Consider the following 17,415-nt stretch of genomic DNA (forward strand, 5'->3'; position numbering starts at 1 on the left):
CGATTCACGATTAACTGTACTTAAAGCTTAAAATAACTTTCTGGAGATTGTGCTGATAGGCAACCCCATCTATAGATGGCATTGACTATAGAAGCCTATGCACAATAGGACTCCCGGACCTGTGCCATAAAACTGGAAGTCAGTACTTCACCAAGACCGCTCTACAGATGAAGAGCTGTCCCGTGAGGTAAGTGACCATGCGTGCCGGTGTTAATAAATGCCGGTATGAGTTGCTCATCTCTATTAATTCGTTAAAATTGTTATGCATCAAAGATATTTTGCAATAAGAGCCCTTTTATCTTACATATTTGCATTCTTTAAAAGTGTGCCCATCTGCTGGCATATTTAAGGGGGATCACCAGTTCTCAGCTCCCCAGCAATGCTGGCCCAGTAGAGGTAAGAATATAATCATCTTTATGTCTGCATAACAATTTTTTTTTTACTGATGCACAAGCCCACTCTCCCGGGACAGCTGGAGGACTCCCACTATTTTTTTTACGGGGAGGGGTTGTCTCCCAACTGCAGGACGGGTGGGCTACTCTCCAGCACCCTGTGCTCACCCCCAGCCGACCAGTGAAGTAAGCGGGACAAGGGGCAGTGATGATGCTTTTCACCGCAAATTGCATCATCAATTCAGAGACACATTGCCAGGTATCCTAGCAAAATATCACAAGGGGCAGGGAAGCAATGATGTGATTTTTGACATGCTGCCCTCATCCCGCCCTCCTGGGCTGTCCTTTTCGGGGAGCTCCCAGAGGGATATTGCCAAAGCCAGCAAGTATGATGTAAATGTGTCCTATGGATCTTGTACTCTAAAATGGCAACTAGCACCAAAGCAACAAATCCCTGCAATACTTCTCCCTGCCCCTCTGCTAAATGTCCAGTTCTCTATTTCTGAATTAGTTATCTTCCATAAATTGTGGTAACTATTGCTTTTTACTGTATGCTATTGGTTTCAGCATCTGAGAGTACAATTAGTTCTTCATTACAATTTGGAAAGTTAGAGGAACATGTCAAACCCTAATAAAGAACAAAAAAGTCTCCCGTATTGGGAGTTCCCCTAAATTTTGACATTTTAGAGTTCTCTTAGAGAGACTGGTCCATTGTTACAGATGCACTGAGAATGACTCAGATTAGTGGTGCAGAATGATTCAGATTAACACTTTCAAAACAAAAAAATGACTACGATTTGGGATGACTCACTACACAGCAGTAATTTGTAATGCCCAGCATATGGATTTGACTGATTATAATTTGGCAACATTTATTTAGTTTAGAGATTTGCGCGTACCCCTGTGTGCTGGCTTTGCCAAAACCATACTCAAAAAGTTTGACTTTGCCAAACCCACCCTCAAGTGTTTTGGTTTAGATTTGGTTTTGAGATGTGTGGGTCCGGATTCCTGAAATCCGAAGACACCCGAATTTAGGGGTTCTTAGTAGAACAGGGTCAAGGTTCAAATTCACTTTTGTGATATGGTTCAAACCGAGTCCCTGTTCAGATCTGTTCCTGGTACGGAACTCGGATTTAAAAACCGAATTAGGGTTTTGGATTCAAACATTTTTGCTGCTTTTATCGATTTTTAATAGATTTTTATCCGAATCCAAAACCAGAACATTTGAGGTTGGTTTTGCAAAACCAAAACACAAAACATGAAGATAAATCCAGATCCAAACTCAAAACATGGGGGTCCATGCACATCTCTAATTTTGGATTTCTTTAAAATTGATAAAGACAGCTAAAGCCACTTAACTTGGACATGATTTTTTTCCTACAGTAATATTATAAATTGCTTTCATTTCCAGTCAATTTTCACCACCTCACAGCACCTGAAATCATGAGGGAAAGATCTAAATGCAATTCAAATCACCTGAGATACGTTTTTTAAATCCGAGTTCCAATTTACGAGAAGACCCGAGCTGGGACTTGGTTCTACTCTGAACCCCAAAGTGACTCCGAACTCGTAGCCCCTAAGTTCATGTGTGTTTAGCTTTCTCAAAAGTTGAACCACTCTTCTCTAATTTTATCAAGTAATTTCTATTGCGCAAACATATTCTGCAGCATTTTCCAGTAAACATTATAATTATTACTAATAGTTACAGAGCATATTTATCTGGAGATGCACTAAGCCTTGGAGAGGGATAAAGTGGAGAGAGATAAAGTACCAACCAATAAACTAAATTAAATTTTTCAAACACAGCCGGTAAAGTGATAGTTAGGAGCTGATTGGTTGGTATTTTATCTCTACACTTTATCATCTCCCCCACCTGGATTGGGCTGGGAAGACAACACAGGGGACAGATTTTATCTCTGTCCGGGAATGTGATTTTCAGGAGGCTGATATGATAATTAATTATTTCAAGGCATAGTACACACATGAGGTGTTAAAGAACAATGGCAGGTTGTACTATAGTTAAAACATAGCTTGGTGGGGGGGCGGGTGCCGGTGGGTGTCTAGTGCAGTGATCGGCAGCATCTGATTGGCAGAATTAATTTTTCATCATCCCCTTCAAAGCTGTCCTGTTTGAATGCTGTCACACAATCACTGGACCAGATTTCACGGCACTTGTGTGTATCCCTTTTAATATTCTTATTACTGTTTACCTCCAAGGTGCCAGACATGTTTTATAATGCTATGCGATATAGAAGTGGTGAAGAAATAGCAGAACCTGATGAATACATTTGACCTGAAATAACTTCCCAAGCCCTGCAGAGCCTTCAGCTGTAGCCATTCTAAAGGTTTACAGTGACCATAATAAATTTATAGTTTAATATCTCTGCACATATATGTAACATGAGAAGCAATAGGCCTGATCAGAGGTTGACGCAGTTGTAGCCACGACTGCATCTCTTGCCGCAGCTGTGACTGCTAATGCAGAGGCAGATGATCTTCCTACTGATGGCCATTGGGCTAATCCGTCACTGTGCGTATTAAGATACACCATCGGGTGCACATCAAAGATTGCATCAGCCCTATGGAGGTGCAGGTTCTAAACATGCTGGACACTACCGACATCGCTCAGCTACCCCGGTGATATTTTTTTATGATAAATAGTCCCAAAAAGTAAACTTTTCAACATTTTCTGAGACTCCAAAGACTACACATCGTTTAGGGGGGGAATTCAATTAGCTACGGTAATTTATCGCTGGATAATTGATCCACCAGGCCATTCAACTGCACAGGCAGTGAAAAAAACACCCGATAACTAATGGGTGCCGCGAACCTGTTATCGCACGATTCCGTGAACTTCTCATGGATTCTGTTTATTAAAGCCCATTTTGGAATGCTTGTTAATACTTCGACTTAATGGGCATTAACAAAGGTATCGGGTGAAAGGTATTGGTTAACAAAGTATCGGGAGCCAGAGGCTACCTCCCTTTTTCACCCCCATTAAGTTATGGGGGCTAATTGAATTCACCCCTAGGACAGAAACCCCCAGACGTACCAATATTTTTCTGAGATAGAGAAGTCTCTGATTCTATCTCTAAGATTGGTGATGTTCTATGGGGAGCTGGGACAGGCAGGCAGACTCCCGTATAGTACAGGAGATATGTAGTGTGTGGCTGCAGGGGACTGGATTTGTGGCTGCACACTACATTGATCTGCTTAGCTGCAATAGTTTTAAACTGGCAATTACAACTAGCTTCATATACTTAGAATTACTAGGAATAAATAGCTCGAAGTGTTATATGTCTGACTAAACATTATGAGGTTGAAAACCCCTACGAAGCTTGAGTGTACCCTGAATGTACGCACAAATGCACTGTTGTATACGGGACCGATAGTATCGGAAATGGCATGGGAAAACCATGGGCGTTCCTGGGTGGTGACTGGGAGGTGACAAGAACAAAAAGAACACTGCGCTGAAGTAAACCTAGGTCAATAAAAATTATAATAAAGAATTATTAAATGAGTCTTTATACGAGATAGATGCGAGCAGTGTTCTTTTTGTTCTTGATGTTTCAATTATTTTGGAAGATGTTGTACTTACTTCCACTACACTAGCTGCTAGTAAACAAACGTATATTTATAAGAGGGCCAGGGGTTCAGGTGGTGATTTTATGTGGCCTGAAGTCAATGCAAAACAAATCAGTTTCATGAGTGTGTTATGGGGGTGTCACAGGCATGTCAGTGACAGCCGCTGCATTCTGCATTCTCACAGGCACAGCCACAGAGGCCATGTGCAGACGGAGACGCTGCGACTGCCATAGGGCTGGTTCTAGTGTTGATTGTGCATGAGATAGTGCACTCAATGTTTCGCCAATGGTGGTGTGTGAAGAATCACTGGCAGAGTTACAGCGTCCAGAGATGCTGAAAGTGGGTGTATCAGGACTTGCACATTTAGGTACACTCAGTGTGCAGGGCACACGGGCCCCCAGGTCCAGGGGGGCCCTCACTGCACACCCTGCACCCATATTATTTTAAACTTAACTGTCCACGGTCCAGTGGCGGGTGTCGGGGCTGCTCAAAACACCTGTCGAAACTAGATTATTGGCTGAGACAAGATCAGTTTAAAATTGAATCGCAGTGACACCATCTTGCGACTGGCCGCAAGACGCCATTTTGCGAAATGGCCGCCTAAGCGCCATTTTAGATAAACTCACACTTTAGTACATGTGGCGATAATACTATTAGCATCATGCGAATGCATCTGTGACCATCGCCATATGTTATGGCGATTCCCCGAAAGCCCATTTCATTACTTTACGTATTATAAAGGATATATATATTTCAGAAATGGCTTTACAGTATACCAAAATTTATTGCATTAGATGAATAGAGCAAATGGCTATGTGACAAAAAGCTTGTGTAGATAAGCTTCCTGGACAGTGTCTGCCCTCACTACAGGTGGTCTGGCTCGAATACACACCTACATTAGCAGGTTTCCTGCAATGACATGATTTCAAAGACTATAGTGTCATCTTAGGTCTGTCTCTTGTAGCTGGGCTATTTGCATTTCACACAAGAGACTGGGAGAATAAAGAGTTTTTCTTTTGAAGCCTGGGACAGGTGGGGGGGACTGCTGACAGAGTGGGCATGTGGAACTATCTGGCTCAGCATGTCACACTGCTAAGATGTTCACTTAGTGAGAGTTAAGTGCACCCTTCCTCATACACACATTAATACGTCTTTATATCAAACCCCGAATACTCACACATTACATATTCACACATAAGGTTTAATAAGCTTTAAAGTATACAATTTAAGTTGGTTCAGTTAGTTTAAATGCTGTGAAATAAAGATATTTGATAACTAAGGTTCTATACATGTTAAGACAGCTGTGTTTGGTTTCGAACTGATGCGTACTCTTTCAACAGAATTCCGGTACTATCGGTGTGGAGATCGCATCATGCATTCCCAACTTATGGACCGCAGAGACTACAAGCAACAAAATGTATATTTTATGAACAACTGTTAGGATGCAGCATGGGGAGGTGGGAGGGAAAAGACCCTCAGTTGTTAGAGGCAGGGCGAGTCTATTTGAACCAGCCTGTTAAATGCACTGTAACATATGCTTCTCCCCTGGGAACCAATGGCATAAGCAAGAAACTTCTATATTGTTCTGTCTATTCTGGGGAGGTATAAACATGTGTGCTCAAACACTTGGTCTTTAGTCTTCTTGCTGAATGATGATTGACGGAGGTTTTCTTTCTGAATGCCGGGATCTGGTCCTGAGGCGGTGCGTATATATACTGTACTTGGGTCTGTATAATTCCTTTGCGCTAAATTTTACACAGATCATAGCGTGTAACTGACTGTACTTTTACTTGAATAATACTTTGTGCTTCGGAACCACATGTTCTGAGTCTGGAGTCTCTATTTATTATATGACTGCGTACGCAAATTAGCGTCATCCTTAGAGGTTTATAGGAAGGATTTTAGAAGGTACAGGCAGGGGTATATAGAGGTTCAACTTTAATATCAACATACCGGAAAATGGCCACCACAGCCATTTTTCCGGTGTTCTGTGCCTTGCTAGGAGTCACGGACGTAACTAGGGTGGTGCGACATAAGCCATGGCACAGGGCACCGCAGGGCAGGGGGTGCTGTTTAGGCCTGTCAATTTTCTGTTTATAATCATTTAAACTTGTAGCTTCCTCTACTTTCATCCTCTGCATCTCCTGGTGGGGGGAGTGGCACCAAAGCAAGTCTGTGTAAGTGTGCTAGAAATGTAGAAATGTATGTGTGTATTTAATAAGAACTGGCAAAAATAAAATGTGTGTCTGCTCTTTATAGATGTATCCATGAGGGTTTACATCCTATCAAAGTGCAAACATTCAAGTTTGCAATAACCCCTAAGCAGATAATAGACTTGTGTCTTTATTGTCTAACATGCATCAGGTCAATCACAGCAAATTATGTGACTGGTCATTGTGGGTCCAGTCTTTTTTTGGTATATAGCTATCAATGCGTCTAATAGCCCATTCTATTTACTCCCACAGCAAACAAGGTGCAACATAATCTCTGTAGAGATGATACAATCTACTTCAAGGCTCAAAGCCCCCTCCCTCATCCATCAAAGAATGTGCTGGACAAGATCTTTTGTTACTTGTTACAATGTAAACATTACAGCAAAGTGCAGAAATCGCTGATGGCCATGAACAATTGCTGTGTTTTCCTGCAATGTTACAACAGAGGGCAGGCTCAATTAGCTGGAATATCTGGTTATTACAGTAGGAAGACCTTGCTGTCACCTATCTTCATTCCAATGGCGGAATCCAGGAGGACACCAGCCCGAACGAAGGCAAGTCTGGGCGCTTTAGCTCTTAGCCGTGGGCTTTGGGGGGTGGCGGTGGAGATTTAGGCAGCGTAGCGGGTTCAAGGTTAGGTTTTGTGGGAGAGGGGTTTAGGGTTAGGAACCGGTAGATCCCTGCTGGTAGAGAAGATACAGATGTGTCCTCATTCATTTAGTGTTTTTGCACCATATGATGCAAAACGTTTGGTGTGGTGTGATTATTAGACGCTTCACCACAGGTAGTGATTTGCACTTTTATTTGCATATAGGGCCTGATTCAGAGGTGAGCGCAATGCCAATGTTTGCGCAGATGAGCGATTATTTGCTACTGCACATGCACAAAATGTCCTGAAAACCCCTAAGGCGCATCCATTCCCCTGAATGTACGCGGAAATGCTCTGTTGTGTAAAGAGCCGCTGGCATTTGAAGTTGAGAGGCAAAACCATGGATTTTCCTGGGAGTTGTCTGGGAGGTGGCCTGAAGTGTATGCAAAAAAAGTCTGTCTCATGGGCGTGTTATGGGAGTGTCGTGGGCGTGTCAGTGACCAGGTCCGCTAAGAGCCGCACCGGGCCCCGGTATAAAAGTGGCCTAATCACGAGAGGCGTAGCCACGCCCCCTTAGGTTAGAAAAAAAAAGAAAGAAAAGTTTTGCATCGCCACGAAGTGGCCCTGCACACCGGCGAGGGGGTCGCAGTGAGCCCCCTCAGCCCGGCGCATAACCAGTGGAGGGTGTGATCAGCTGGATCGCTCCTCCCACAGGCTTTGGAGACTGCTGTGGCTGCTTCTTAGCAGCCACAAGCAGTCTCCCAGTGCAGCCCAGCACACAGCAGCGTGTCCTGGGCTGCTGTGATGTAAGAGGGGGGGAGCGGTGCTGGACCCGGGTCCCCGCCGGGCCCCTCCAGCATGCCTGGGCCCGGGTAATTAATACCTGCCCCCCCCCCCTCTCGGCGCACCTGTTAGTGACAGCGGCTGCGTTCTCAGATGGACAGCCACAGCCAAAGAGGCTCAGACTGAGAACTTGCACCTGCCATAGGCTAGTGCGGTGGTTCTCAATCTCGGTCCTGAGGACCCAGACAGGTCACGTTTTCCAGGTCTCCCAGCAGGTACACAGGTGTACTCATTACTCACTGACACATTTTAAAAGATCCACAGGTGGAACAAATTTTTTTGCTTGTGAATCTGGGAGGAGACCTGGAAAACATGCACTGTTTGGGGTCCTGGGGACCGAGTTTGTTAACCTGTGGGCTAGTTCAAGGGTCGATGGTGCACCAAACACTACCAGCAGAGTTGCACCATCCACGGGCAGGCCTGGCAACAGGGGGGAGCTAGGGGCACAGCCGTACCAGGCCCCAAGATTCTAGGGGCCCCGGAGGGGCCCAGCACAAACCCAGCTATAACAGCTGCCTGCTCTGCTACATCATGTATGGTCCATCACTGGCTCAGTGGCATCATATCCGGCGCTGCATTGCACCTGGGGTAATAAGGGGGCCCGTGGTAATAAGGTGGTATTGACAGCAGTACTGTACACTGCCACGGCCCGTAACCTCCCATCCCGTCTCCTCCCCTCTTTTCTTCTCCTCTCCTCCCTGAAACTGCTGTTGCAGGGGACCTGACGTCACAATGTAGTGACCGGCCCCGGTGAAAAGGCTATATGGACCCCTGGTGTCCTCTGTCACTGCGTCGGCCAGGGGAAGATGCTGTACATAGGAGTGAAAGGTAAGGTTAAGTCAGATCTCTCTCTGTGTACCGGGCCCCGTGATTTCTGTTGCCGGCCCTGTCCGCGGGCATTGAAAGTGGGGGTCCCAGGGCTTGCACAGTCTAGTGTACGCTAGTGCACAAGGGGGAGGCTGAAACTATCATTTGCATATTATCTCCTCTGCAACCCTGAGTCAGACCCATAGTGAAATAGGCACACTGGATTATTACATTTGTTACAAAGGAATTGGTATAAAGGGGTCTATTTACTAAGCCTTGGATGGAGATAAAGTGTACTGAGATAAAGTCCCAATCAATCAGCTCCTAACTGCCATGTCACAGACTGTGGGCGATATGCACTAAATAGACTAGGCGATAAAAACCCCATTTCCGGTGTTTTACCTCATTTTCCATATGCACTAATGTGTGGCCGTCGGGTTTCCGGTGCGGAGGGTAATGCCAGGCATTACCCTATAGAAGCCTATGGGCTTCTACCGCATCACTCTGGTATGAGGGATCTGATCGGATTCCTCCCAGCATGCCCCGCGGCCACCGCGTCACTCTGCACATGTGCAGATGGACTCCCCTGTCATAAACCCGGAAGTCCACGGGACTGCACGGATCGCAAAGGACAGCTCTTATCGGAAGAGCTGTCTCTTGTGCTACTGATTGCATATGTTATTACATATGCGATCAGTAGGGATGCGGTGTGTGGCGGTAAGTAAGGTACTATGGCCCTCATTCAGAGCCGTTCACTATTTGCGGTCGTTCGTTCAAAAACAAGGGGTGGCTATTCAAATGATCCGTTCGCACATTGCAGTCTGTTCACACCTCTAAGTCTGAACGAGCGAGCAAAACATACGCTCGTTTATTTGATAAAAACGCCCCCTGGCCGCTCGCACCATACGTCATGTCCGCTATTTATTAGATTAATCGAGTACATCGTATAGCGTATGAACTGCTCGCAATTCTTGTGGTTGGTTTTTTCAACCGCTATTTTGCGAGCAGTTCTGAGTTTAAAAAAAACAAGTGACGAGGTCAATGATGCTGCTGTATTAATTATGCACTCCCTTAAAACGCCCGTTTTGACCTTTAAGCACGCCTGCGTTCGAATTCCACTCCCCCGTTTTCAAGCACCTTCCCCTATTACCACCCACATACGCCTCATTCTGTCACTCAAATTAGCAGGCACTCACTATATAGCGTACAAACGATTTTCGGCCGCACTGACTGGTTTGCGCATGCGTACTAAAAACCGTACGCATGCGCAGATGTGCGAACATCGCTCGGAACGAGCATACTGCCGCTAGCGAGCGGCTCTGAATCAGGGCCTATGGCCCTGATTCAGAGCCGGTCGCTATTTGCGCTCGCTCGTCCAGAAAATAGGGGTGGCTATTCAAATGAACCGTTCGCTGTTTGCGGTCTGTTCACGCCTCTAGGTCTGAACGAGCGAACAAAACTTGCGGTTGTTTTTTGGGAAACTACGCCCCCTGGCCGCTCGCATCCGACGTCATGTCCGCTATTTATTAGATTAATCGAGTACATCGAATAGGGTATGAACTGCTTGCTATTCTTGTGGTTGGTTTTTGCTACCACAATTTTGCGAGCAGTTCTGGCTAAAAAAAAACCCAGTGACGTGGTCAATGACGCTGCTGTTTTAAATATACAGATCCATAAAACGCCCGTTTTGACCTTTAAGCACGCCTGCGTTCTGATTTCCACTCCCCGTTTACAAGCACCTTCCCCTGTTACCACCCACATACGCCTCATCCTGTCACTCAAATTAGCAGGCATTCGCTGTTTTGCGAGCACATGAATTTCGGCCGCACTGACTGGTTCGCGCATGCGTATAACGATCCGTACGCATGCGCAGTTTGGCAAACATCGCTCGGAGCGAACGAGCTGTCGCTTACGAGTGGCTCTGAATGAGGGCCTATGTTATTACATATGTGATCAGTAGGGATGCGGTGTGTGGAGGTAAGTACTGCACTATGTTATTACATATGCGATCAGTAGGGATGCGGTGTGTGGCGGTAAGTACTGTACTATGGGCCTGATTCACAGCCGAACGCTCTGACCAGAGCGCTCGCTCTGAATCAGGGCCCTCCTCCATGAAAATGGAGAGTCATCCTGGACGCTCGCATAGCTGTGGGTGACCACCTACAGCTTATGCGAGCATCCATGATGATGGTCGCGATGGTCAAGACCATCGCGACCATCGGGCTTGCGACGAGACTCTGCGGTAGGGTCTCGCTGCCGCAAGCCCTGGAGTGATTTTGGCTCTATCAGAGCCAAAATCACTCCCACTGACATCACTAGTGATGTCAGTGGGGTCGGCTTCAGACGGTAGGCGTTCCCATGGGAACGCCTCCGTCTGGCAGCCACGCCCTCGGCACGCCCGCCAAAGGGGGCGTGCTGTCAATCAACATCGACAGCACGCCCCCTTTGGTGCGAGACCCAGGTCGACAGAGAGCCCGTCGCTATCCGGGTCTCGCGCATGCGCACGACGGAGCTCCCTCCATCGAGCGCATGCGCAGTGGGGCAACATCGACCCGCTTGCGAGTGTCCTGCGCTCGCGAGCGGGTCTTAATGACCCCCTTTGTCATTACATATGCGATCAGTAGGGATGCGGTGTGTGTCGGTAAGTACTGTACTATGTTATTACATATGCGATCAGTAGGGATGCAGTGTGTGGCGGTAAGTACTGCACTATGTTATTACATATGCGATCAGTAGGGATGCAGTGTGTGGTGGTAAGTACTGTACTATGTTATTACATATGCGATCAGTAGGGATGCGGTGTGTGGAGGTAAGTACTGCACTATGTTATTACATATGCGATCAGCAGAGATGCGGTGTGTGGCGGTAAGTACTGTACTGTGGGCCTGATTCAGAGCCGGACGCTATTTGCGCTCGCTCGTTCAGAAAAAGGGGCCGGCTATTTAAATTGAGCTCTCGCTCTGCGGTCTGTTGACTCCTCTATGTCTGAGCGAGCGAACGAAACATGCACTCGCTATTTTGTAAAGACGCCCCCTGGCCGCTCGCATCCTACGTCATCTCCACTATTTATTAGATTAATCGAGTACATCGAAAGGTGTCTGAACTGTTCGCAGTGCTTGTGGTTGGATTTTCCTACCGCAATCATGCGAACAGTTCAGACTAAGAAACAACCAAGTGACGTGGTCGATGACGCTGCTTTGTTAATGATGCACACCCTTAAAACGCCCGTTTTGACCATTTGGCACACCTGCGTTCGGATCTCCACTCCCCGTTTTCAAGCACCTTCCCCTGTTACCACCCACAAACGCCTCATCCTGTCACTCAAATTAGCAGGCACTCGCTATTTTGCGAACACACGATTTCCGACCGCACTGACTAGTTGGCGCATGCGCATTACGAACCATACGCATGCGCAGATGTGCGAACATCGCTCATCGCTCGGAGCGGCTGCTTACGAGCGGCTCTGAATCAGGCCCTATGTTATTACATATGCGATCAGTGGGGATGCAGTGTGTGGCGGTAAGTACTGCACTATGTTATTACATATGTACTGTACTATGTTATTACATATGCGATCAGTAGGGATGCAGTGTGTGGCGGTAAGTACTGTACTATGTTAGTGCATCCCACCCAGTGTTTGAAAAATGACAGTTACGAGCTGATTGGTTGGGACTTTATCTCCATTCACTTTAGCTCCATCCAAGGCTTAGTAAATAGACCCGAAAGTCACAGATTAAGCATAGCGATGTGTGGCACGAGCCATGGTGTAGGTCACTCGTATCAGTGCTCTGTCTTTTGACTTCTTACCCAGATTAGAAACTAAATTGCACAAAGAAGTAAATGAAGTCCCAGCGTCAGCATTCAGTGTAGCCTTACATTGTACTTTTATCACAATAGTGATGTGAATAAGAAGCATGTTTTAAGAGTCTCTGGCAGGAGAGATGTATGTGTTCTGATGTCTGTGTATTAGGAGCAGGGGAGAGGTCTGTATCATGATATCTGTGTATCCAAAGAGGTCCGTATCCAGATGCCTGTGTATTAGGAGTAGATGAGAGATCTGTACAGTAGCCTCATGTCTGTATATTAGGAGGTGAGAGGTCTGTGTCCTGATGTCTGTGTATTAGGAGGAGAAGGTGAGGTCTGTACCATGATGTCGGTGTATTAGGAGGAGAGGTCTGTATCCTGATGTCTGTGTATTAGGAGGAGGTGAGAGATATGTACCCTGATGTCTGTGTATTAGGAGGAGGTGAGAGGCCTGTATCCTGTTGTCTGTGTATTAGGAGAAGAGAGGTCTATGTATTCTTATGTCTGTGTATTAGGCGGAGGATAGAGGTCTGTATCCTGATGTCTGTGTATTAGGAGGAAATGAGAGCTATGTACCCTGATGTCTGTGTATTAGGAGGAGGTGAGAGGTCTGTTTCCTGATGTCTGTGTATTAGAATGAGAAGAGAGGTCTGTAGCTTGATAACTGTGTATTAGGCATGCTTGTCGACTTATAAATTCTCCTTCCCGGGAAAAGCCTGAGGAGGAGAAGCAGGTGGGCGGAGTTAGGGAAGGGGTCGGTCATTAAGCCCCACCCCTCGCCGGTATTCGCAGAGAACGTTGGATATTTAAAAAAGGGAGCAGGGCTAAATTATGCGATTCTCATTGAATCGCATCATTAGGCCCCGCCCCCAACGCACCAACCCACCGGTCCCCCGGTTATATTCTTCCCATTCTGTCCACTTCACTAGGAAGTGGGCAGAATGTGTGAGAAGTGCCTATCCTTCCGGGGGTGTGGGGGGGTTACCCGAGAAATTGGGAGCCTCCCGCAACTTCCAGGAAGGTAGGCAAGTATGATATTAGGATTATAAGAGAGGTCTGTATCCTGATGTCTGTGTATTATGAGAAAAGAGGTCTGTATCCTGATGTCTGTGTATTAGGAGGAGGTGAGAGATATGTATCCTGATGTCTATTAAAGAGGAGGTTAGAGATATGTATCCTGATGTATCTGTATTAGGAGGAGGTGAGAGGTCTGTATCCTGATGTCTCTGTATTAGGAGGAGGAGAGAGGTCTGTGTCCTGATGTCTATGTATTAGGAGGTGTGAGGTCTGTGACCTGATATCTGTGTATTAGGAGGTGAGAGGTCTGTGCTCTGATGTCTATGAATTAGGAGGAGGTGAGAGGCCTGTGTCCTGATGTCTGTGTATTAGGAGGAGGTGAGAGATATCAGTCGTGATTCCTGTGTATTGGGAGGAGGTGAGAGGTCTGTGCTCTGATGTGTATGAATTAGGAGGAGGTGAGAGGTATGTGCTCTGATGTCTATGAATTAGGAGGAGGTGAGAAGCCTGTGTCCTGATGTCTGTGTATTAGGAGGAGGTGAGAGGTATCAGTCCTGATGCCTGTGTACTAGGAGGAGGTGAGAGGTCTTTGTCCTGATGTCTGTGTATTAGGAGGTCAGAGGTCTGTGCTCTGATGTCTATGAATTAGTAGGAGGTGAGAGGCCTGTGTCCTGATGTCTGTGTATTAGGAGGAGGTGAGAGGTCTTTGGGCCTGATTCAGAGCTGAACGCTCTGACCAGAGCGCTCGCTCTGAATCAGGGCCCTCCTACCTTTTTTTGGAGCGTCCTCATGGACGCTCGCATAGCTGTGGGTTACCACCCACACCTATAGCGAGCGTCCATGATGATGGTCGCGATGGTCTTGACCATCGCGACCATCGGGCTTGCGACAGAGACCCTGCGGTAGGGTCTCGCTGCCGCAAGCCCTGGAGTGATTTTTGCTCTATCAGAGCCAAAATCACTCCCACTGACATCACTAGTGATGTCAGTGGGGCCGGCTTGAGACGGTAGGCGTTCCCATGGGAACGCCTCCGTCTGGCAGGCACGCCCACCAAAGGGCGCGTGCTGTCAATCAACATCGACAGCACGCCCCCTTTGGTGCGAGACTCGGAGCGATGGTGAGCCCGTCGCTCGCCGGGTCTCACGCATGCGCACGACGGAGCTCCCTCCGTCGTGCGCATGCGCAGTTGGGAACATTGACCCGCTTGCGAGCGTCCTGCCGCTCGCGAGCGGGTCTGAATGACCCCCTTTGTCCTGATGTCTGTGTATTAGGAGGAGGTGAGAGAGATATGTACCCTAATTTCTGTGTATTAGGAGGAGGGGAGAGGTCTCTGTCCTGATGCCTGTGCATGAGGAGGAGGTGAGAGTCTCTGGCAGGAGAGGTGTATGTGTTCTGATGTCTGTGTATTAGGAGGAGGGGAGAGGTCTGTATCCTGATATCTGTGTATCCAAAGAGGTCCGTATCAAGATGTCTGTGTATTAGGAGTAGATGGGAGATCTGTACAGTAGCCTCATGTCTGTATATTAGGAGGTGAGAGGTCTGTGTCCTGATGTCTGTGTATTAGGAGGAGAAGGTGAGGTCTGTATCATGATGTCAGTGTATTAGGAGGAGAGGTCTGTATCCTGATGTCTGTGTATTAGGAGGAGGTGAGAGGTATGTGCCCTACTGTATGTGTATTAGGAGGCGATGAGAGGTATGTATCCTGATGCCTGAGTATTAGAAGGAGGTGAGAGGTCTGTGTCCTGATGCCTGAGTACTAGAATGAGGTGAGAGGTCTGTGTCCTGATGCCTGAGTATTAGAAGGAGGTGAGAGGTATGTGTCCTGATGCCTGAGTATTAGAAGGAGGTGAGAGGTCTGTGTCCTGATGCCTGAGTATTAGAAGGAGGTGAGAGGTCTGTGTCCTGATGCCTGAGTATTAGAAGGAGGTGAGAGGTCTGTGTCCTGATGCCTGGGTATTAGAAGGAGGTGAGAGGTATGTGTCCTGAGCTGATGTATACGTGTGGAGGTAAGAGGACAATGACCAGATATCTGTGTAATTCGGTGGAAATAAGAGGTCTGTGTCCAGATTTCTATGTATTAAGTGGAGGTGTCCTTATATGAGGAACAGGTGACAGGACTGTATTCTGTTATCCATGTCTCAAGAAGAGGTTGGAGGTCTTTGCATTTGGAGACGCAGTAGTCTCTCTTGTCTGTCTAGGTCTCGGAATACACATTCACTCCATTGTTTCTCTGTCTTTGCTCTGATAATCAGTAGACAATAGCTTTGTTTGTACTCACCATTCTGTGTTAATACAGCTCCCAGTATTCCCATGAGAAACAGCATCAAAAACATTAGTCCCATCCTGGTGAAAAGACGTTCTCCACTCCACATCCCAGACAGCACTTCAGATGTTAACTCCTCATTTGAGCCCAAAAAAATCAAACTACTCAAAAACTATTTCCAAAAAGTCTGTTAGTGAAACAACAACCAATGTCCCCCAAATTCCTGGTTTGTTGTTGCAATCCCAAATCTCCGCAACAAGTGTGGGAAATCCTCAAACTAAGCAATCACATCCAGTAGGTAGTAAACAGAAAATAAACATCCCAACTAAACAACACAATGTCCAACAAATCCAACTTTCAAAAATATAAATAATAATAATAAAAAAACCTTTGAATAGTTAAAGTTTCAGCAAAGAGAGAGTAAATCTCTGTTAGAGAGTTGTGAAAAGTGAGTTGGGGAGTACACGGTTAGATGGGTGGGTGAGTGAGAGGGGAGGATTGCAGTCTGCCCCTTCATTTGTGACTCACACACCCACTGTAAGACTTTGTACAATAGCAGAGGGGAAGCATTCCTTTGTAGGAGCTCATAGTACAGAAGAGGGGGTGGGAGGAGCCTGAAGTATAAGTAAATCTGAGAAGATCTGAGGACTGTAGAATTGTATCTATACTTACACCTATGTGTTGTCTTATGAGCAGTGCACTGGGGTAGATGTGTATTGCAGAAAGCATTTCACCGTTTTTAGGTTGTCTGGTGTAAAAGAAAAAGAAATTTAATGAATTATGGAGCACACTCTGGGCCTGATTCAGAGCCGCTCGCAAGCGGCCGCTCGTTCGCTCCGAGCGATGTTCGCACATCTGCGCATGCGTATGGGTTGTAATGAACATGCGCCAACCAGTCAGTGCGGTCGGAAATTGTGTGCTCGCAAAATAGCGAATGCCTGCTAATTTGAGTGACAGGATGAGGCGCTTGTGGGTGTAACAGTGGAAGGTGCTTGAAAACGGGGAGTGGAGATCCGAACGCAGGCTTGCCAAACGGTCAAAACGGGCATTTAATGGGTGTGCATAATTAACAAAGCAGCGTCATCGACCACGTCACTTGGTTGTCTTTTAGCCTGAACTGTTCGCATGATTGCGGTAGGAAAATGCTACCACAAGCACTGCGAGCAGTTCATACGCCTTTCGATGTACTCGATTAATCTAATAAATAGCGGAGATGACGTATGATGCGAGCGGCCAGGGGGTGTCTTTACAAAATAGCGAGCGCATGTTTCGTTCGCTCGCTCAGACATAGAGGCGTCAACAGACCGCAAAGAGCGAGCGCTCAATTTAAATAGCCAGCCCCTTTTTTCTGAATGAGCGTCCGCAAATAGCATCTGGCTCTGAATCAGGCCCTATGGTCCTTAGTTAAATGATGGCAGAAATGTACCCGGACAAAAGGGACTATTTATCAGCAAGCGGCGATAACAATTATATATTACCACCGCTTATTGCAGAGATTAATTAAATCACCTGTCAATTTTTTAAATAATATATTGCTTGGTAATATTGTCCTTTAGTGGTGACTTAAGGAGAGTCACTGAGGATATTCCTATGTGTGTGTGAGCTGGGTAGTCAGCTCACTAATGTACATTGGAAATGAAAGCCCAGAATTGGTAAGAACAAAAAAAAGTTAATAATAATCGATTTAACATATTAAAAAAACCTGTAAAAGGGATGTAGTCAGCTGGATTCTAAATGCCGGCGCTGATATCCCGACAAGGGAGTTAAAATAGGCGTTGAAATACCGACGCCTATCTTAATCCCGATGCCGGAACACAGACGGACGGATGCCCAAATGAGGTAAGTCGGGGGGGGGAGGGGGTGCCGTCCTCTTAGCCGCGCGCGGGTGGGGGGGTTAGCGCG

At 46.6% G+C, this 17,415-nt stretch overlaps 1 protein-coding gene across 1 annotated transcript in view; it reads right to left on the reverse strand.

Moving 5' to 3' along the window:
• The window catches only part of AXL (AXL receptor tyrosine kinase), a 100,360-nt gene extending 84,385 nt beyond the window's left edge, over positions 1–15,975 (reverse strand). The window contains exon 1 of the mRNA XM_088477107.1: positions 15,529–15,975. Within this exon, the coding sequence (XP_088333233.1) occupies positions 15,529–15,622 (94 nt within the window). The 5' untranslated portion in view covers positions 15,623–15,975. The remainder of the gene's footprint in view (positions 1–15,528) is intronic.
• Between the last annotated feature and the right edge of the window lie 1,440 nt (positions 15,976–17,415).

Source organism: Taudactylus pleione, unplaced genomic scaffold (genome assembly GCF_031769625.1).
Source record: "Taudactylus pleione unplaced genomic scaffold, aTauple2 ptg000199l, whole genome shotgun sequence".
NCBI classification, from domain to species: Eukaryota; Metazoa; Chordata; class Amphibia; order Anura; family Myobatrachidae; genus Taudactylus; species Taudactylus pleione.